Source organism: Mustela lutreola, chromosome 9 (assembly GCF_030435805.1).
Source record: "Mustela lutreola isolate mMusLut2 chromosome 9, mMusLut2.pri, whole genome shotgun sequence".
In the NCBI taxonomy this organism is placed as follows: Eukaryota; Metazoa; Chordata; class Mammalia; order Carnivora; family Mustelidae; genus Mustela; species Mustela lutreola.
In genome coordinates, this window is record NC_081298.1 from 72,952,341 (window position 1) to 72,973,021 (window position 20,681).

The 20,681-nt window shown below is 35.8% G+C and overlaps 1 protein-coding gene across 4 annotated transcripts in view; it reads left to right on the forward strand.

Moving 5' to 3' along the window:
• Positions 1 to 20,681, forward strand: part of FOXN2 (forkhead box N2) — a 67,384-nt gene that overhangs the window by 37,628 nt on the left and 9,075 nt on the right. For all 4 annotated transcript variants that reach the window (XM_059134752.1, XM_059134750.1, XM_059134751.1 and 1 more), the window contains 2 exons: positions 11,484 to 11,608; positions 14,202 to 14,266. In XM_059134752.1, coding sequence (XP_058990735.1) covers positions 11,484 to 11,608; positions 14,202 to 14,266 — 190 coding nt within the window. The remainder of the gene's footprint in view (positions 1 to 11,483; positions 11,609 to 14,201; positions 14,267 to 20,681) is intronic.

The window sequence follows — 20,681 nt, forward strand, 5'->3', positions numbered from 1 at the left end:
TTGCCTGATAGCCTTGTTCAGCCTTAAATCTTAGTATATTCTGCACATCCATCACCATCTCCGTGAGTGTCACTGTTAGGTCTCTTGTCCTGTCTAAAGTCTTCCTATGGAGCACTGGATGGAGGCCTATAGAAAAATGCTGGCTAATAGATGCAGACCTTTTTATATGGGAATGGCAAGGATGCTAAATTATCTTGCTAGCTCACACTTGGGTTTTAAAAATTTGTTGTTGTTTGAACATTTTATTTATTTATTTATTCTTGAGAGAGAGATCATGGCAGAGATAGTGAGAGAGAGCACTAACAGGAGGAGGAGGGAGGAGAGGGAGAAGCAGGCTCTCTGCTGAGCAGGGAGCCAGCTCCGGGGTTGATCCTGGAACCCTGGGACCATGACTTGAGCTGAAGACAGACACTTACCTGACTGAGCCACCCAGGTGCCCTGCTTTTAAGAATTTGTTAAAATGAAAAAAAAAAAAAGTTAAAATTTAAGTCTTTTTTTTTTTTTTTTTTTTTGGAATTTTATTTATTTATTTGGCAGAGAGAACACAAGTGGGGTGAATGGGAGAGGGAGAAGCAGGCTTCCTGCCAAGCAGAGAGCCCGAAGCCCAATGTGGGGCTTGATCCCAGGATCCTGGGATCATGACCTGAGCTGAAGGCAGATGCTTAACAACTGAGCCACTCAGGTGCCCCATGGTTTTTGTTTTTGTTTTTAACCTTACTTTATGACAGCCACTATTTCTGTGCTCTCCCAAAGGTAAAACAGTTCGTGTATTCCATCTCTCCTAACAGAGGCCTGTCACACTTTAGAATTTAGTTCTTTCTGTTGTCTGTGGCCTTAGCTCTCAGATGAGCTCATAAAATACTACGATTTTATGGATTATTTTGTTTTTTTCTTGTTAGGCTGGGAACAATGTTCTCTAATGCTTTCTGTCCCCCAAGTGGTAGCAGAACTCTCCTATTCTTGTTTTGAATAAAAATTATGAGCAAGTAGTTATGTTTTTAAGTGACTGAAGGATTTTTCTAAGGTAGTGCTGTTCAAGTTTAAGTGTATACACTGATATCTGGGGCTTTTGTTAAAATGCAGATTCTGACTCAGGAAATCCAGAGTGGAGATGAGGCTTTCTTTTCTAACAGGTGCCCCATTGATCCTGGTGCCATTAGTCCATGAGTAGCAAGACATTAGGATATATCATCATCCATCATCATCTTACAGCTAACTTAAAGGAGGTTGCATTAGTTATCTTTCATAACATATTGCTATCTAACACATTGTCTACTGCACATGGGATATTTATGAAGACCAACTAAGTGTTAGGCCATTAAAAAAGCCTCAGTAATGTCAAAGGATCAATCTCTGTCATAGCGTCTAAGAGGCCTCCAGATGAGCCCTACCTTCCGCTATTCCTGCCCTTGTAGAATTCCCTTCAGTAATGAATAGGGTGGACCTATTTAACCACGAGGATATTGTGGAAATGATGCATCTTGCCTTTTGAGGCTAGGTCATAAAAAGCACTATAGCTTCCATCTTGGGCTCTTGGATAACTAGCTGTAGGGGAAGCCAGATGCCATATCATAAGGACATTTAAGCAGCCTTATGGAGAGGCTTATGTGTCAAGGAAATATGGCCTTCTGCCAACAGTCATGTGAATAAGCCGTCTTGGAAGCAGATTCCCCCAGCCTTTCAGATGACTAAAAGTTTTAGGAATGTTGGACATGTTCTCTCCAACATGTATTATTAGATCTTATTTTGAATTATATCACTTCTTTATTTTCTAGTTTTAGACCTGTTGTGTTTATGCTTATGTTGGGACCTAGAACTGGAACTGTCTACTAGGTACTTAGAAATATGGTACAGGAATAGTGGTAATATTAGATTAAAGTCCTAAATTTGGAAGTCATCAGCACTGATTTTTCAGCTGAAAAATCTGAAACTGAACTAAACAACTGAAACAACTGAAAAATTCAGTTGTAGGAGGGTAAGTTTAAGGGTGAATGAGCAACAGCATTAAATGTTGCAGAACTCTTGAAATGATTGGTTAAGAAGTGATTGAGACAACTAGCTGCCAACAGATTAGGATTCAAAATATGGTGTGCTGGTATATGTGGAGTAGGGATTGAGTAAGGGGTGAGGATATAGCTTTTATAGATTTTCACAGTATAAATATTTCCATCATGGCCAGTTTCAAACTATTAGCATTCCGTCATTAAATGTGAAGTTGATTGGAGATGTTTACAATGAGCAGTACACACTGTGTATAAAGAATTCATCTAATTCAATAAGAGAAAGAAAATTAATTAAAAAATGGATAAGAATATGAACAGGCAGTTAGAGGAGGAAATACAAATGGCCAATGAGCATGCAGAGATGTTCATCCTCACTAGTAATCAAGGACATACAAATTAAAAGAACCCACAAAAATAGTTGTACCCCATGAGAATGCAAAAATTTTAAGTGCTTGATAATATCAATTTAGATAAGAATGGGAGAAATTATACCAGCATTTTCATACCACTAATAAGAGTGTAAATTAGTATGACCATTTTTCGGGGTACCTTGGCTACAATTATTAAAATTAGTAATGTGCATATCTTTTGATCTAGTGGATTAGATTCTGATTTCTCCCCTAGAGTAATATTCATAGTTGCATACAAGGAGGTATATATCCACTGTGGTATTGTTTGTAATAAAAATTGCAAATAATATGTCCAGTGTAGTTTAATTTGTGGTAGTGATCAAAAGGGATTTGTTTTTATCCTTAATTTTTAAATGTGTGCATTATTTACATGATTAACCTGAGCATTTTTAAATGCTCAGAGAGAGACGCCTGGGTGGCTCAGTTGGTTAAGCAGCTGCCTTCAGCTCAGGTCATGATCCCAGCGTCCTGGGATCGAGTCCCACATCGGGCTCCTTGCTCCGCAGGGAGCCTGCTTCTCCCTCTGACTCTGCCTGCCATTCTGTCTGCCTGTGCTCGCTCTCGCTCGCTCTCGCTTGCTCTCTCTCTGACAAATAAATAAATAAAATCCTTAAAAAAAAAAAAATTTAAATGCTCAGAGAAAGAAAGAAATTAAAGAAGTGAGAGTTAGCGAACAAGAAAGCATACAGTCCAGAGTACAGGGAGAGTATGATAAAAAGAAAGAAATTATCTTAGGAGATAATAAAAAATATGAGGATAAATATAGAAATTGTAATATATTGGGATAAAAATTAGTCAGCAATTACAACAGGTCAGGGTAGGAGGAAAGAAACTGGCAGAATCAATAGCCACTCTGCTTAAATGTCTGAAGTTTGGACAGAAAATGATACATTCAGGTAGAACTGGGGTTGCTTGTGGGTTTGTTGTGAGTTTTTTTGTTGTTTTTTTTTAGTTTATGAAATACTTCTAGAATCAGTGTTTCAGAATAATAGTACTTCTCTTGTAATCTGCAGAAGGCAAGTAAGTTATACTTTGAATAAATGTTGGAATTGAATTTGGCAACCTTGCCAGCCTTTTATGATGAATATCTCTTATCTATAGGTGATAATCTTAAAAAAATGGCAAGATGGCAAGGTCTGGGTCAAACTACAAAGTGGTAATGATACGCAGCCAGTTGGATAGCTGCTGATTAGATTTTCTCCCCTATCATCCATATCATAGTTATTACTCTGAATAGACATATCTAAAAATCTTGGCTTGGTATTTATCTATCTCAGTATTTTAAAATTATAGTAGTTAGACATTGTCTTTTTTTGTTTGTTTTGCTTTGGGTTTCATGTTTTAAATATTTAAACATCCAGGTCTTATATCTACTTCTCTTAATTTTTATAAAGCCAAACCAAGACACTATAACTGTGAGACTTGAGCTGGGAAACATAAAATTAGAAATTTTGCTTGGGTTAGTACAGTTTTAGTCTGTACATTTGCATAATGATGACTCGCTTCAATAGCTGAATTCCAGGAAAAGAAGTCATGCCAACCACTATAAAAGTTAATGCTTTAAGCTCAAACTGAACTTATGAATGCCCTTTTTAATCAGCTAATTCTTTTTAATTCAGTCATTCTAAAAACCACAGAAAAGATAGTTGGGGAGAAACTGTTAAAATATACAAGGCAAATACATAAAAACATTTCGGGAATAGTGAATATTATTTGCCTTTTCTCCTAAACTGTTCTTTACAACCAATCTTAAGATCTTTTTAAAGTTCATTTCTTAGTATATTCCTTGTTTCTTAAAAACCTTCAGTGGTTCTCTACCAAGTAAGTTCAGAAGCCTTGTAATTCCAAATGCAAAATAGTGAATGAGAGAATGCACATTTCCTGTTTTCATTGCACAGATTTATTTTGTTTTAGGCACATTTAGTTTAAAACAATACCTAATGTCTAAAACTCTTCATTATTTGTGTTCTGTCATCTAAGCACAATAATAAAGGGGCAAGGTTTTTAAGTGAGAGTTAGTTTAAAATAAATTCCTCTTTGCTGAAGACTCTAAAACATAGTGTTAGCAAATACATAATTTTATCTCTTGTTACTGATAGTTTGTGAACAGACCCAAGTGGAAGGAAATGCTGCCATGGTAACATAACCAGACTGTTATTTGGAGACCTTACTCAAGATACTTAACTGCCCTGAACAGCAGGTTTTCGGTAGTTCTTCCAATTTACTATTTCAAGGAAATAGCAATTCTACTATGATCAAAACAATTTGTAATTCTCACGATAGAATTTAAAAAGTACACTCTTGAACCAGTTTCTAGGAGTGTCATTCAGGAATACTAAGATAGAACATGGCTAGAATTGTTAAAATAATTATCTTAGTCATTATATGAAAAATAATATACCTATCTTTTCTATATGAAACTGAAGTGGGTTGGGCAAAGGATGTTGTGGCTGGTAATGTTTTAAAGTTTTATTTCCCTAAGCCAACTGACAGAAAACATACCTAATTTAAGTAATTTCATCCAAAAATACATTTGTAAGCCAACTGACAGAAAACATACCTAATTTAAGTAATTTCATCCAAAAATACATTTGTAAAATTTAACTTCCTTTAAAAAACAAATCAAAATTTCAAATACTTACTTAGTATATAGTTCATATGATAGATATTTTGCTGCTGAAGGCCAGAAAAAAGTTTCACCTAATAGTATGGTATGTTTCTTTTTATATTACAGCATAATATGACAGCTATGGCTTTTCTTTTATGATATATTTAGGTTGCTAGGATGTTAAAAACTGCTTACACTGATAGCATACTTTTTCTAAAACAAGAGCGGTTTTCCTTTCTAAATTTAGTTTATTTCTTGTTCTTTATTACCTTTTATCTCTTACTTAGAATTAATTGATTTTGTTCATATTTTTCATTCTTTCAAAGCTCCATCTTAGAGGTAAAGGAGTAGGAATATGCTGTTACTGAACCATATAAACTTGGAGCACATTGGTGGCTCAGTCCATTAAACAGCCAACTCTTGATTTTTGGCTCAGGGTCCTTGGCACTCAGTGGAAAGTTATGTTCAGGATTCTCTCTCCTCTGGCCCCTCCCCACTTACTCACTTGAGCTTTCCCTGAATAAATCTTTTAAAAAAGCAAAACAAAACAAAAAACTACAAAACAACAACAACAAAAAACCGACAACAGAGACCTGGGTGGCTCAGTCAGTTAAGTGTCTGCCTTCGGCTCAGGTCATGATCCCAGGGTCCTAGGATTGATCCACATGTCAGGCTGCCTGTTCATCCAGGAGCCTGCTGCTCTCTCTCCGTGCTCTTGTTCTATCTCTTGTTCACTCTTTCTCTCTGTCAAATAAATAAAAATCTTAAAAAAGTAAATAAACATATAAACTCTAACCTTATGCCAATTTCAGAATAACCCCCAGAAATAGGTAAGTATCCATTTATTTTGCAGCTCTATATCACTTACACATAAATTACCTTTTTGTTGTTCTTGTTTAAAGATTTTATTTATTTATTTGACAGAGAGAGTGTGCAGTGGCAGGGAGGAGAGAAAGAAACAGGTTCCCTGCTGAGCAAGAAGCCTAATGCTTGGCTCTATCCCCTGATCCTAGGGTCCTGGAATCCCTGGGACTATGACCTGAACCAAAGGCATGCACTTAACTGACTGAGCCACCCAGGTGTCCAGAATTACCTTATTTGAATCTAATCAAAACTTAGTGGGGGTGCCTGGGTGGCTCAGTGGGTTAAGCCGCTGCCTTCGGCTCAGGTCATGATCTCAGGGTCCTGGGATCGAGTCCCGCATCGGGCTCTCTGCTCAGCAGGGAGCCTGCTTCCTCCTCTCTCTCTCTCTCTGCCTGCCTCTCCGTCTACTTGTGATTTCTCTCTGTCAAATAAATAAATAAAATCTTTAAAAAAAAAACTTAGTGAAGTGGGATGTCTGGATGGCTCAGTTGGTTAAGCAGCTGCCTTCAGTTCAGGTCATGATCCCAGCGTCATGGGATGGAGTCCCACATCGGGCTCCTTGCTCGGCAGGGAGCCTGCTTCTCCCTCTGACTCTGCCTGCCACTCTGTCTGCCTGTGCTCGCTCTCTCTCTCTCTCTCTCTCTGACAAATAAATAAAACAAAAATAAATATATATATAAATATTTAAAAATATAAATATATAATATGTATTATTTATATATTATATAATATATTATTTATATTATATTATTTTATTTTTGTTTTATTTTATTTATTTTATATTATTTATATTATATAATAAATAATATATAATATAAATAAAAAATAAATTAATTGAAAAATAAACAAAAACCTTAGTGAAGTGGACTGGTTTCTTTTTTAATTTTATGAATAAAATATGAATAAGAACGCTGACTCTTACAGATTACAGGATTTGTCCAGTATCACATAAGCAATGATTAGGACCTGTTTTTATACCAGTGGAAATATCCTTATATTATGCTAATGTGCTGTAATAACTATGATATGATGTTCAGAAGATAAAAGAGCCTCAATAATAGAATAATATTGCCTTGAAAAAGAGTTTGGGAAATGGAAGCACATAAATTCATCACGTTAAATCTTAAGCAATCGTAATAGCTTACATCGTATAGAATTTTATATGAACAAAAAGGAACCAGGGAAATAGAACACACATAAATTTTATTGTTGTCCAAGTAATTCTTAATGAATTGTGAAGTGTAATTAAAATTTTAAGAAAGGATTTTTGAAGTAGAAAAAGTATAATATAAAACAAAAATTAACAGTTTGGATCTCACTAATCTTATGAGTTCTGAGGAAGTTTTGTACATCACATGGTAGGAGAGGAGGAAAGTTATACCTTATAGTTGGTTTTTAGTATTTGTAGAGAAAAAGAAAAAAAATCTTCAGAAATATTTGTTAAAATGTAATGCCAATATCTGGTGGAATAGAAACAGAAAAACAAATTTGCATGCTATTAGGCTGGAGGAAACAAGGAATTGTTTTTGAACTACAAAGAAAATGACATATATCAACAGCAGCAGCCAGTGTTTATTGTCTGTCAGTGCTCTAAGCACTTTATGTGAATTAACTCTTATAATACAATAATTCTTAAAGTGAAGTAGGTACTATTTTTATTTTTTTTTATTTTTTATTTTATTTTTTTTAAGATTTTATTTATTTATTTTGACAGAGAGAAATCACAAGTAGATGGAGAGGCAGGCAGAGAGAGAGAGAGGGAAGCAGGCTCTCTGCTGAGCAGAGAGCCCGATGCGGGACTCGATCCCAGGACTCTGAGATCATGACCTGAGCTGAAGGCAGCGGCTTAACCCACTGAGCCACCCAGGCACCCCGATACTATTTTTAATATAGTTCTATTTTGAGTATATTAATACATAGGAAACAAACACATTTTTCTGAAGATTACACAGCTCTTAAGTGACAGCCAGGATTCCCAAGGAGGCAAAATTGCTTTTAGGTTCATACTCTTAACCACTGTACAAGTAGTGTTTAGCTCTGGAGAAGTGAGAAGAGATTGAGTTTGGATTCCCTTGCATGGCTGTGGAGTTCTGTATGTAGGCTGTGTATGGATATGGTACATGTGCTAGGATATACTTATAGTCCAGGTTCTTTTCAGGATGTGCAGTTAGGGATGTTCAGCTAAGGAAGTAGAAAAGGTTTATCCTGAAGGAAGAAAGAGTTAGCAGGTGATAGGTATCACAGCTCCTAAAGTTCTTCAGTCATTTCCTTTGACTACCTCAACTAGGGTGTGTAGAATATTGATGGTTTTTTTTTAGAATACTCTCTTGATTTATCAGTTCCATTCTTTTCCTGGTTTCCAGTTTATTTTTTTATTTTATTAAGATTTTATTTATTTATTTGACAGAGAGAGATCACAAGTAGGCAGAGAGGCAGGCAGAGAGAGAGAGGGGGAAACGGGCTCCCTGCTGAGCAGAGAGCCCGATGCAGGGCTCGATCCCAGAACCCATCAAGGCCTGAGAAGCTTTAACCCACTGAGACACCCAGGCACCCCACCTGATTTCCAGTTTAACAATTTATCATATTTCATATGATATATTTACATTATATAAATTATATAATTTTCTCTCCCCACCTAATTTTCTCTCTCCCCTTTTCCAGATATGCTAAAAGTATCTAAATATTTCAGATATTTCAGTTGTTTAAGAATGAAAATAGACAGGGGCGCCTGGGTGGCTTAGTGGGTTAAGCTGCTGCCTTCGGCTCAGGTCATGATCTCAGGGTCCTGGGATCAAGTCCCGCATCGGGCTCTCTGCTCAGCGGGGAGCCTGCTTCCCTCTCTCTCTCTCTGCCTGCCTCTCCGACTACTTGTGATTTGTCTCTGTCAAATAAATAAATAAAATCTTTAAAAAAAAAAAAAAGAATAAAAATAGACACCTGGGTGGCTCAGTTGGTAAGTGTCTTGACTCTTGGTTTCAGCTGAGGTCAAAGTCTCAGGGTCATAAGATGGAGCTGCCAGGAGAGCCCCACACCCAGTGGGGAGTCTGCTTGAGATTCTCTCTCCCTCTTCCCCTCGTGTGCACATGTGCACTCTCACTCTCTCTCTCTCTCATAAATAAATAAGTCTTTTGAAAAATGAATGAAAGTGGATATAAATTTGCCTTTGGCTACATTCTCTTAGTTTTCATATAACTGTTTATACCCTTTATTTACCAGATAATCTATAATTGTAGTTTGGGTATCTTTTTAATCTGAGAGAATTATAAATTTCCAAGTGGTCACAGAATTTTGTTTGGGGGATTTTTTTTTTTTTTTTTTTGTGCTGGACTCTTAAAATTGTGAACTTTAAGAGGGAATTTATTTTTCTTTATGACCTAATCAATGTTTGTAGCTTTTTCCATTAATATTGGGAAAGTATATTCTACCAGAATTGATTAATTACATCAGTTTTTCTCATAAGTGTTCCACAGAACACTAGCTTCCTCAAATACTACCTGGGATAAGGAGGTTCTGATCAGATAACTTTAGGAAACCATATAAAACAGGTATAATGATAGCAAGACTATTTAGATCCCTTAACCTGCTGGTATATGGTGTGACCTTCTAAGAAGAAGGGGAAGTAAAATGTGCAGCATTTTTCAAACCTATTTGAGGGAGTTAGTAGCTCATAGCCTGGCCTTCTCCCCTGCGTGTTACATAATACTAGTGAGGTTTTCCATGTATCTTGTCCACTTGCTGTTCCTTCAATAGTGAGGAAACTGTGGATCACACAAGTGAGTCTTTCAGGCCCCTTCCATTTGAAATTTAGCAGGCATTTTTTTTTTAAATTTAAGATTTTATTTATTTAGTTGAGAGAGGGGGAGAGACAGAGATAGCAAGAGAGACCAGGAGCTGGGAGGAGAGGGAGAAGCGGGCGCCCCACCGGGCAGGGAGTCAGACATGGGCCTGGATCCCAGGACCACAGGATCAGGACCCGAGCCGAAGGCAGATGCTCAACCACCTGAGCCACCCAGACACCCCAAGCAGGCACTCTTTAGTTAACAGTTTCTCTAGTTTCTAGTAATCATAAAAATTCCATAATTTTTAGATTCTCTTGATTATTTCAGTGGAATCTGGGTTTGTGTGCTCATTGCCACATTATTTAAAAGTCCCTCAAATGTTGTAACTTAATCATCTTACACAGATTCTTCCTTCCTCTTTGTTAACTTTTACAGGAGTCTTTTCCATACCTCAGTTGTTGATTTACCCCTCTTTGAGACGTTTGCTATGCTTTTCATGAAACCATTTGCCTTTTTTTTTAAGAGTTTATTTATTCATTTAGAGAGTGAGTGCACGAGCGACTGAGCACAGGGAGGGGCAGAGGGGAAAGGGAGAGAATCTCTAGCAGACTTGCACCTAGTGCAGAGCTGGATGCTGGACTCGGTCCCACAACCCTGAGTTCCACACCCAAGCTGAAATCAAGAGTTGGTTGTTGAACTTACTGAGCCACCCAGGAACCCTTGAAATCATTTGCTTTTGAAAATTAAACTTACCTTAAATCAGAACTTAAGCAGTACTGTTAATGCCATTAAAAAAAATTGTTTTTTGCTATATCACTTGATCTCATACTGCTTATCACTTTGGGGGAAATGATGCTGCACAGAAAGCTTAATTTTTCCTTTTCTTTCTGTTTTTTCTATAACAGTAAGGTAATAGCTTATATTTGTTACATCTTACTATGTGGAAGACCACATTGTACAGCTCTCCATGCTGTTCACTGTACATCTTGGGGTTGTACCATTCTCACAGACTATGAAGTGGTTGGCATGTTCTGTGGCCCTATGTGCCAGGCACCATGCAGAGTGCTTTAGGCATAATTTAATCCGCAGGACAGCCCTGTGAGATAGGTAGTGTTCTCATCCCTACTTCCCAGTAGAAGGAGTAATAGCCTGGAGAAATAGAGGTTGATTAACTTTTAAGATCACACAACAGGTACATAACAGAGCTGGAGATAAGAACCTAGGTAGCTGCTTCCAGGGCCTTTGAACTACAATGTATTTACAGCCGTCTGTCTTTTTTTTTTTTTTTTTTTTTTTTAAGATTTTATTTATTTATTTGACACAGAGAGCACGGGTAGGCAGAGCAGCAGGCAGAGAGAGAGGGAGAAGCAGGCTGTGCACTGAACAGGGAGCCCGATATGGGGCTCGAGCCCATGATCCCAGGATCCCAGGATCATGATCTGAGCTGAAGGCAACTGCTTAACTGACTGAACCACCCAGGCACCCACCCACCCCCTTTTTTAAAAAAGATTTTTACTTAGTTATTTGACAGAGATCACAAGTAGACGGTGGGGGCGGGGGCAGGCTCCCTGCTGAGCAGGGAGCCCCAAGCAGGGCTTGATCCCAGGACCCTGAGATCATGACCTGAGCTGAAGGCAGAGGCTTTAACCCACTGAGCCACCCAGGCGCCCCTACAGCAGTCTTAATTCAACCTTTGCATTGTACTCAAAAGGGTACTATAGGGTTCTTTTTCCCCACATACATTTAGTAAAAACATTCAAGCACTGGTTGTGTATGTCTTAAAGTTGCAGGTTAATAATTCTTATGTATTTTATTTTAGGTTAATGGGAAAGGTTCCTTATGGTGTGTTGATCCAGAATATAAACCCAACCTTATGCAGGCACTGAAGAAGCAACCTTTTTCCTCAGCATTGACATTTTATACCCCTCCTGCATCTCCACAAAGGTACAGGATCTTCCATATAAGTGTCAGTGGTGACTTATAAGATTTCATTGTATGACATGAAAAAAACCTAACAAAGTTGTATGGTTTGGGGGGAGGAGGGGTTTATTGCATTGAGAATAATTTATGGGTAAGAAATTAGCCTAAGGCATTTTAATTTATAGTCTTAACTTGTGTTATTAGGAAATAGGATATTTGATAGGTGAGAACATAAATTTTGGAAAATATAGTCACTCCTGAGTATATTATAAGTAAACCCTAAAGAAAGTTATAATAATGATTTCAGGTACAAAAGGTTTAAATTATTTTAATTGCCTACAATACTAATGCGGACTAATGAAATGGAAAATTAAAAGTATATTTGAACTTTTTAAAATAAGATAATTAAGTTTGTCGTTATAACATTTTTATGTATATGTTTATTCCTTTTTCATTTTTTTTTAAAGATTTTATTTATTTATTTGACAGAGGTCACAAGTAGGGAGACAGAGACAGAGAGGGGAAGCAGGCTCCCTGCTGAGCAGAGAGCCCAATGCGGGCCTCGATCCCAGGACTCTGAGATCATGACCTGAGCTGAAGGCAGAGGCTTAAGCCACTGAGCCACCCAGGCACCCTCCTTTTTCTTTTTTAAGTTGGTTTTCTTTCACAGCACATTTAATATTTGAAAATTATGTTCACAGTCTCAAATTTTTAAATGTCTGACAAGTAAAATAATGCTTTGACTTTTTTATTTGTTTTGTTTCTGCTGATAAATGTTGTATTTCCTTAGCTCTTGTTTTTAAACTCAGTGACTCCTATTGATCTTACAGCTTTCCCATTTTAAGTGAAAGCTGAAAATGATACTTCAAATCTGGTTTTCTTTCCATTTCCTAAAAAGCCTTGAGAATCTTTTTTTTAATCCTCTTATGTAAATTCATTTGAAAATGCCAGATTTTGTTGAGATACTTTTGAGGGTGGTCTTATAATGGTTAAAAAGCTTTTTAATAGAATACTAGATGGAGAATTTCAAACATACATAAAAGGAGGGAGAAAACTATAATGAACTCTTCAACTGCAATAATTATCAATATTTCCATACAGTGTTTAATTTCTTAAACAATTATTAAGTAACTTAGTTAATAATAATAATAAAGTTACTATTAAATAACTTTAAGTGGAGTGGCTATAAGCTGAAATACAATAAATTAGGCTAAAGTTGAAATTAGTAATATATATCTACTCAGTGAGATCTTAAGCTTGTTTACTGGTAGATTAGAAGGATTATTGTCACAAGAATGATTGAGTGGTTTATCTTTATGAAATGAAACCTAGAAAACTTATCAGAGTTTGTATCTTCATTGTTTGAAACTTGGTATCTTCTTTATCAGTTAATGTTGGTGCTTGTGAGATGTCGTAGTTTAAAAAAACAATTAAAATTTAGAAACTAATGGTAAGTTCTGCTTATTGTCATTTATGTGTTTTATTTAGCTATATTTTTTTTAAAGATTAAATGAGGGAATTGACACTCTTGTATACCATCAACTATGCACTTCAAATATGCCTTTCATAGGTTGCATTTTCATGATTATATCTTATATCTTTTAGCTTTATCATATGTTAAATAAAAATGATTTTGTGGTTTAAAAACAGATAGATAAATGACAGCATAAAGATAATTTTTGACTTTAAGACATTACCTTAATATTTCTGGAAACATTTTCTCTTTTTCATTGTTTGGCAAAATGATAGTTCCATCTAACACACCTTTGTGTAGCACTTTCATGTCATAATTGGTAGGTTGAGAAAAAGAATGAAATGTAGTATATGTAAAACTATTAATGCAAAATAGACTTATAATTTAGTTAGCAAAACAGATTTTTTATGCTTTCACAGATTTCAAAGAACAAAAGTAGTGTGTCCCAAAAATGATTTAATTTTTGGAATGAAAAAAAATTAAAAAAGCCAAAATGGGACACCTGGCTAGCTCAGTCAGAAGAGCATATGACTCTTCATCTTAGGGTTTTGAGTTCAAGCCCCATTCTGGGTGTAGAAATTGCTTAAAACTTAAAAAAAGCCTGAAGTCCTGATGATCTCTTATGACTATAGCAAGTTTAATCTGATACTGATATTTCTTAATAAAATCAGGAACTTTATCTGTTTTGCCTTATTACCATACATTCTCTTCATACATTTGTTTTGATAGGTGCTTTCATTTCTGTGGTAACACCTATATGATATCATATCAAACTTAAAAACATCCAATACAAAATCAAATAGTAACTATTATGTATCGTCTATTGTTGCAGGCATTTTAAATGAATTATTATTATTCATTACAGCAGCCCTTATGTGGGAGGTTTAATTATTCCTATTTTACAGATGAAGAAACTAAGAAATTAATTATTTTGCCTAAGAATGTCCAAATAGTTGTGATTTAATCTTGGATCTAATGCTCTTTCTGCTTTGGCAGACTCTTCCTAAACTGAATAGTATTAGCAAAGCAAACAAGATAAAAATAGTTTGTGTTTTTTATTGTATAAATTGGTCATATTTGTGACTAAGTTCTATAAAAAGTGAAACAAAGATTTGTATAAGCATATTTATCTTTATTTTTCAGTGGCTCTTTATCACCTCACTTCTTAAACTCTGTACTCAAGCAGAACCAGGTGCGAACCCTCAAAGGTATGTGTATAAAAACTTTATTTTAAATTATAACAGCTCAGGTCAAAAATCAGGATTTGGGGTTTATTTAATACTTTTCTAATTACAAAAGTATTACATATTCATTGTAGAAGATTTGGAAAATAAAAACATTTATAGAAAAGAATTTAAATTTTAAGAAACAAAACTGATGAACATAAGAGAAGGGAAGGAAAAATAAAAAGGATAAAAACAGAGGGACAAACCTTAAGATACTCTTAGATCTAGAAAACAAACAGGGTAGGTGGACGGTTAGGGAGTGGAGTTGATGGGTATTAAGGAGGGCACTTGATGCTATGAGCACTGAGTGTTAAATGTTAAGTGTTAAATGTTAAGTGGTAATTCTACCCCCAAATTAATGATAGACCATATGTTAACTAACTTGAATTTAAATAACTCCCACAAAAAAGAAACAAACTTATTACTCTTTATTATCGTCCACATTTTGTTTTAGTTTCTTTGATTCTTCTTACACCTTATACATGAGTAGATGTGTCTGTCTGCATGCACACACACACACACACACACACACACACACACATTTTTTTCCAAATGCTAGGCTCAAACTGTGTATACTGTTGTATATTCTGTTTTTTAATTTCCTTTTGTGTATTTCTCCTTGAAAATAGTAATACTGTCATATAGAGCTGTCTTTTCAAGCCTGTCTTAGTCTAGAATAGAGATTGGCAAAATATGCCGTGGGCCATATCTGGCCCACCATGTGTTTTTATGTGGTCTGTGAGTTTATATTTATAAATAGTTGAAAAATAATATCTCAAGGGATGTGAAAATTTACTATAAGAACAGAGTTAAGTAGTTGCAACAGAGATCTCTGTATGGTATCCTTGTTTTTGCCTCTTCTCTGACAAAACCTAAAATACTTACTGACCCTTTACAGAAGAAGTTTGGATCAGAATGTAGTTTAGAGTATTTCTTTTATAGGTTAAGTGTAAAGAACTTTAAGGAGGGAGGAAGTTAACTTTCAGAATTTCATAGGTGACTTTTCTGAAGTATATAAAAATTCTGAATTAGTGGTTTTTTCCCCCTACTCATAATTAATATTTTAAGTTAGTGATGTAGTAACATAAGGTTTTCTAGCATTGTTGCTTTTGGGCCTAGAAACATTTCTGTAACTTTTAAAAACAGAAATCCTCAGACCAGAGGTCTTTTCTGCATATCAGATGCATTTTGGCTCTTTGGAACTACACTAAACCAAGCCTAGGAAGCTGTGTGATGATGGTCTGTAAAAATGAGGGAGAGAAGTGGTGTGAAAAAGCTGAAGAGAATTCTGCAAAGAAGTTAAGTGTATTGAGTGTATGTTCAGATTATGTTCTGGCTTGACATAATGCAAATATCCATTTTCTCCTTCCTGCATGGGTAGATGTGGTTTCTCTACATTTAGGCATGCAAAAACTACATATTTTTATTATCTCAATAAGTTCTGACCTTTAGTCTTTCAGGCTACATTCATATACAGATTTTGAGAACATTTTCTTTGTGAATTCTGGGTTTATTTAGAATCTTCTTGCTCTTACTTCATTCTGTCGTGATTCTGCTGCTGCTTTTGGTGAGCAGACACTTCTACAGTTTTTTCTTCTGCTAGTTTATTTTTTTTAAAAAGATTTTATTTATTTATTTGGGAGAGAGAGAGCGAGCTGGGGGGGTAGGGTAGAGGGAGAGGGACAAGCAGACTCCCCACCAAGCAGGGACCCTGAAATGGGGCTCTATCCTGAGACTCCAGGATCAGGATCAAGATCTGAGTTAAAGGCAGCTGCTTAACTGACTGAGCCACCCAGGCACCCCTCTCCTGCTAGTTTTAGCCTCAGTTTTTTATAACTAGAGCATAGTAGCCCTCTCCTTCATCTAATGACTTAGACATATGGTGCGTCACCTCTCCAGTGCTGCTAATAGCTTACTTCCCTCCATCTCTATACTGGTGAGTCTTAAGCTTGGGGACATGGGGGCTTGGAGTTCCAGGTTAAAACAAATGCAGGCCTGTTGTGGAATAGAATATACAGTTCTCATGAGTTTTAGCAGAAAATACAAAACCACACAAAAACTTAAGAAAATTATATATTTAAATCAGGTTGCTTTAGGGCCTAGACTTAAGAGGAAATTTGCTTTTTCTTCTCTCAGTGCTATTTCTAGAGAAAAGTTTGGGGAAAAAACAATGCTAAATGGACTAAACATTCAACTGTTTATTCTACAAGTAATTGTTGACTTCCCACATAGTGCCGAAACAATGTGTGAATACTTTGGGATATGCAGAGATAAAAGTGACCCAGGCCCTATTCTCAAAAACCATACAGTTTAGTTGAAAAAGGTTGGCAAGGTTATGCAGAGTACTTTGGGGAAAAAGAAAGTAAGTTGGTGGGGCGCCTGGGTGGCTCAGTGGGTTAAAACCTGTGCCTTTGGTTCAGGTCATGATCCCAGAGTCCTGGGATCGAGCCCCGAGTTGGGCTCTCTCTGCTGAGCAGGGAGCCTGCTTCCCTTCCTCTCTCTCTGCCTACTTGTGATCTCTGTCTGTCAAATAAATAAATAAAAATCTTAAAAAAAAAAAAAAAAAGGAAGTAAGTTGGCAAAGTAAGCTTAGAGGTAGATCAGGAAAGGCCCCTTAGAAAAGAAAGTGGTGCTTGAGCTGGACCTCAGAAGTTGGGGAAATACTTGACCTTGTTGGAGGGTATCTGCTAGGAACTGCAGGCCAGTGAGTGTGGTTGAACCCTAGGATTATAAAAGACAATTTGGCAGCGTTGGCCCACTGACTGTAGATGTGATCATTTAGCATGTGCAAGCCAAATGAAGACGTTTAAGCGAGCATTAGTCAAGTCACGGAGAACTTACTTAGCATTATGTGTTGAACTCCTTCTATATAATGACAACATTAGTTAGCATTGAGTTCCTTACTATGGTACTTTGAATGCATTATCTCATTTAGTCCTTATAATTCTTTGAGGTATTGTTACCTACTTTTACAAATAAAGTTTGGAGAAGATTGGAGTGATTAAGTAACTTTCTCAAGGCCACATCACTAGTAAAAGGCATACAAGGAATGCAGAAACTCTGATACCAGAACCTGTACTCCTACTAGGTATGAGGCACTGGGGGAGCTACTGAAGCACATTAAAGAAGGAGGCAACATTGTCAGTTTTGTGTTTTATAAAGGTCACTTAGGTGTCATTGAGTTCCAGTATTAGAATCCAGTATTAGATTTATCTCTCACTTCACAGATTCGTCTTTACTAATCATTATAATAAAGCTACGTTTAAACACATAAGAGCAACAGGAGAACTTGTTTAGGTGTAGAAACTCCAGAAATAGTTACTATCACCTAAAGTAGGTATAGCAGTTTGTTTAAAGTCTAGTTGTCTTTCTTGCTCACCTTACAATGACAAATTTTATATGCCAATGTATATGTTACAGTAGTTTATAACAGAGGGCGGGAGGCACAGGGATCTCTTACTGAGATAGCAAAACAAAATCTTTTTTGTCAATATTTTGGTTTGTTGTGGATTTAGAATAAATTCCTCTGCTTAAGAAATATTTAGAAATATTTATGGAGCATACCTGTGGGCTAGGCACAAGGCTACATCAGTTAGCAAAGATGACAAAAATGGAACTTTACTGAAGTCATAGTATACTGCAAATATAAATATATATCTACATATATAAATATATACATATTTACATATATAAAAATATACATATTTATATATATAAATATAAACTTTAGATGGTTAATGATGATGTTAGGGGCTAAGTACAAATCTAGATTCAAATTTTAAGATTCTAAATTAGCATAATTTTAATCTATTTTTATTTTTATTTATTTATTTGATAGAGAGAGAAGACAAGTAGGCAGAGAGGCAGGCAGAGAGAGGGGGAAGCATGCTTGATCCCAGGACCCTGAGACCATGACCTGAGCCAAAGGCAGATACTTAACCCACTGAGACACCCAGGCACCCCAACATAATTATTATCTTAATAGAAATGAAACTAAACCAGTGGTCCAAGGAGCTTACAGTATTGGAAGTTTATCAAAATTGCTTTCCTCTATTAAAGAATCACAAGAGACAGCTTCTCTGTTTGAATGCTCTATAAATGTATATGTTAGCTTTGATAGAGCTAGGAAGTCCTTATAGTTATTACTGAGCTTATAATCATTTAAATTATGGTTTAAATGGTTCTCATATCATTCCTTAAGCAAATGGATTGAGAATCAGGTGACAGAGACCTGTCAGTTTGTGTAATAACCCTTAGTTTCACATAGGTGAACCTAGTGTCTTGGAATTTTTTTCTCAGTTATTATTAGTAATTTCCCAGCATCAAGGCTAAGAAACTATAAACCAGGACATACAAATTAACACTTAGGACAGAAATTTGTTGGAATCAGATATTAAATCAGTAGCATGTCTTCAACTCCAGTCAGAACTATGAAGGAAAAAAGAAAAATAATATGACTTTGAACTAAGTTGGCTTTTTTAATCACTATTTGGATGGCTCTCATGAATCTTAATGACAAATGACTTTCAACTAGAAATGAATTATTTATTTAATCTAAATAGCATCAGAGAAAATGTTTATAAAAGACTTATAAAAGAACTAAATTTTTATTCATTATGAACTGGATATGCTAGGTAATAGTATGTCTTTAAAAACAGAGCTACATTTTAAATAGCTTAAAGTATTATCAGTGAAAAAAATAGCATGAAGCATTTTCAATTGTGACAATAAACAACTAAGTATTCAGTTTAATACCAAAACAGATTGAGTACTCTAAATAAAAATTGTAAAATCTATACAGAGAGTTTTTGGTTTTCTTGTTCTAAAAAGTTCAAGATTGTACCTTGGACAAATAATTGGTAATCAGGTATGCTTGATTACCAAGTGTTTGGGGTCATTTTTGGAGTGAAGACATTTTTCTAGAGTTAATTGGCAAGTCATTATGGGAAGCATCCTTAAAATGCTTGAAACCAAACAAATTACACATAGATAAAATCGTTTTGCAGGGAAGTTTTTGGTTTCATAAAGTTAATTTCATGTGGAAGAGTTCAAATTAATTTGGTTATAATAAATCTATTACAAGAAATAAACGCATTTAAGGTACACTTTTCCAGTCCTCCTACTATTACAAAAATAGTATCTAATTGTGTTATCATTAAATATTTGGAAACTAAGAAGAGAAGTGGTGTTCATGCAGCTTTTTAATGTTGTCCAGATAAGGCTCACCAATTTTCTTTAGTTTTAGATATTATTTTTAAGAAACATGACTCCTTGAATTCTAATGGAAGTTTCTATAGGAAGTTAAGCTAGAGATACACTAATCTTTATTTGTTAAGATTTTATAGGTACTTCATTTGTAAGATTATAAATTTTCTGAAATTGTTTCCTCATTATAATGCTTTTCTGAGTTAGATTCTCCCTCAGCATCACTTCCTTTTTTTTTTCCCCCTTAATGAAATTGGTGACAAGGTAGCCCTTTTTTTTTTTATTAAAAGACAAATTATTTCCTGGAACAGGAAACTCTCTGTCAGGGCTTTTATATAACGCCATGCAAGATGTCCCCTGTGCAAGGCCACTTGGCTGAGGCAATGAGTGGGGTCTGAAATTCAGCCCACGCTCCAGTCTTCAAGCTGTGTGCATTCACACAGGGAAGCATTCACCTGGAGGCAGACTTGCTTTCTTCCAGTTCACACAGAGCTACAATATGGACTGGAGTCTGCACCTTTTCTTCTTCAAAGACGTGTTGGAATACTGAACTCTATCAAATTATAGTCCGGTATCATTCTAAAAGAAAAGATCTCTGAAAGAGATCTTTTCATGGCCATGACATGAGAAACAGTGATTCATAATCTTTTTACTTACTGTTCTTCCTGCCTTGAAATACTTTTCCTTCAGATAGCTACATGACTTCTTTTTCTCATCTCCCTGAATCTGTGCTCAACACTTGCTTCTTGAAGCCTTCTCTAACCTCTGTATTTAAAGTGCAGTCACCCTTCCTAACACTCTCTATCCCCCTTTCCACTTAGTTTCTCTCCCTTATATTTGTCATCTTGTAACATACTGTGTTTTAATTATTCCTTTGTATTCTGAGAGGTTAGGGGTTTTCCTGTTTAGTTTTTTGCTGTATTCCCACAGCCTGGAATGATGTCTAGCTCATAATAGTATATTCATTTTATTGAATGAATAACAGAATACAGAATTTCCAGTATATTCTGTAAATCTCACAGAATTTCCTACTCTAATCATGGATACATGGATACAAGTATTAATGATTGATAATTGATAGAGTACAAATTGAAGGCCTAGGTTCTAGAAGTAGGCTATAGAGAGGTTCAAGCCCCACCTCCCCTAAAGACCTGTCGATGTCTGTTTTTTTCATTTTTCAGATGGAAATACT